At 31.0% G+C, this 2,106-nt stretch overlaps 1 protein-coding gene across 1 annotated transcript in view; it reads left to right on the top strand.

Annotated features, from left to right (window-relative positions):
* Positions 1 to 939: 939 nt before the first annotated feature.
* The window catches only part of LOC112527412 (5'-methylthioadenosine/S-adenosylhomocysteine nucleosidase 2-like), a 14,550-nt gene continuing 13,383 nt past the window's right edge, over positions 940 to 2,106 (top strand). Inside the window, exons 1-2 of the mRNA XM_025138057.1 lie at positions 940 to 1,165; positions 1,252 to 1,315. Coding sequence (XP_024993825.1) covers positions 1,030 to 1,165; positions 1,252 to 1,315 — 200 coding nt within the window. The 5' untranslated portion in view covers positions 940 to 1,029. The remainder of the gene's footprint in view (positions 1,166 to 1,251; positions 1,316 to 2,106) is intronic.

The raw sequence follows: 2,106 nt of genomic DNA, 5'->3' as shown, positions 1-2,106 counted from the left end.
ACTTGGCCCTTTAAATAGAGCAGTAATAACAGCAAAGAAACAAKAATTATAAAACAGAAAAGTAGAATCCTAAACTATCTGCATAAAAATAGGTCCACGATGCAGTTGGTTTATTCAAAGCTATTCTCCTAAATATCAGGCACATTCCAGCTCTAATGATCTAAACTGTAACATTTCTTTATATTTAATATATATTTATTAATTATCATTTAACTATAATTATTTTAGTATATGTTAACTAGTTTAAGTTAATTAGTTAATTTATATTTTTAAATCTAATTTATATTTTTAAATCTATTTAAGTATAACAATTTTTTTTGTGTATACTAATTGAAAGTAGAAAGAGGGATCAAATATGTTATAAAAATGAAAGTAGAAAGAGGGATCAAATGTGTTATAAAATGAAAGTAGATAAAGGGGAAGAGTTCATGAACGTAACTACCCCACTAACAAAAGCTAAAGATCGTGTGAGAAAAATAGTTAAGATGAGAAACGTAAGAATGAATTTGGACATTTGATCATCTTTACTCTCAAATTCATCCATGAACCGGTTGATATGAAGGTTGATCCAATGCATCTCATCCAAATGTGCATCCAAGAATAAAGATATTTTCTTACGTTTCTCATCAAAACCGAACCCCACTAACAACATCTTGATAATTCATTAAAAAAAACACCACCGTAGTTAACAATGTTAGCAGGTTCTCCTTCACAAAATGAAACATAAGGATGTTTTTCGTTAAAATTTATTTTTAGAAACCTTATTCGTTAATATATGTAAACAACAGGGATCAAATTTGCATTTAACTCTTATCTTTTATCTATATTGTAATTTGGCTTTTTTATAAAATTCAATAATGTTATTAATTTTTTCAAAGATTATCTTTTATTTCTCTTTTTCTTTCATCGTTTCGTCTTTTTGTTGAGATGGGTCCCGTTTTAACACCGCATTGTGAAAGACGTGTCCGCCAAATTCGCTCCTCCAATTTCCACTCTTTCCTCCCTCCGCCGGATTATCAGAGAGGGAAAATGACCGACACACCGCCGTCGACGACGACGACAACGGATCCTATTCATACTGAAGATGAGAACAACAGCAACCAGGAGATCGTCTCAGCTGTCTCCTCTTCCGATAACCATATTTCAACTATCGTTATCATCATCGGTACTTCATCTTTCTCTGTGCGTATGTGTGAAGTAGCAGGTTTAATGTTTGATGATTTTGATTTTGGTAAATGGAAATTGGAGCAGCGATGCAGACGGAAGCACTTCCTCTTGTGGACACTTTTAAGCTAACGGAGGACCGAAATTCTCCGTGAGTGTTTGCTTACTAATTTTAATATTGTGTTACCTATTTATTATCATTAGAATTAACTTTTCTGTCTCTTAGTTTGTTGATTATATATCTCTAAGAAAGGAAAAAATGCCTATTTTCTAGTTTATGATTGCTTGAATTTGTCAAATATGCTATGTTTAAATGTCATACCAAACATGGAGTATTGTTGATCGTTCCAGGCAAAAATATACCTTCTTGACTCTTTTAAGAAGGTTAATATTTCAAATTCGATGTGAATTCCATTTTTTGTGGAAATTTTGATTGGTTTGCTCAATGTTATACATCTTACATTCTTACCACGCCACTCCGTGACATTATCCGGAACTGTTTGTTATTTGTTAATAGCATCACAAAATAATTATCTTAGTATAAAATAAAATAAAGATTTATCATAAAATAATTGCACGAACCGGTTTTTGGCCATTTGCATGGATTAAATATATATCAAATATTTACGTTATTAAAAAATCGACATGGCAAGTTTTTTTAAAAAAAAAGTTATCAATTAATACTTCCACTTAATAATTCTACACAACTGGATTCAGATGGAACATATTAACCCCAAGTATAAACATAATAATCTTAAAGTCTAAAGAGTTGCCCCAAAAATAAATAAATAGACACAAAGAGTTAACTCCAAATTTAACCCTAAGCTCCATAGAGTTAGGGCCAAATATGAAGAGAATTAAAAACTCTACTTTACTGAGGAAAAACTCAATGATTTTATTCAAGCTACTTGGCCCTTTAAATAGAGCAGTAATAACAGCAAA

The sequence above is a fragment of the Cynara cardunculus genome, assembly GCF_001531365.2.
Source record: "Cynara cardunculus var. scolymus isolate 2C chromosome LG 15, CcrdV1, whole genome shotgun sequence".
In the NCBI taxonomy this organism is placed as follows: Eukaryota; Viridiplantae; Streptophyta; class Magnoliopsida; order Asterales; family Asteraceae; genus Cynara; species Cynara cardunculus.
The sequence above is the reverse complement of the archived record's forward strand: the minus strand, read 5'-3'. Positions and strand labels throughout refer to the sequence as shown.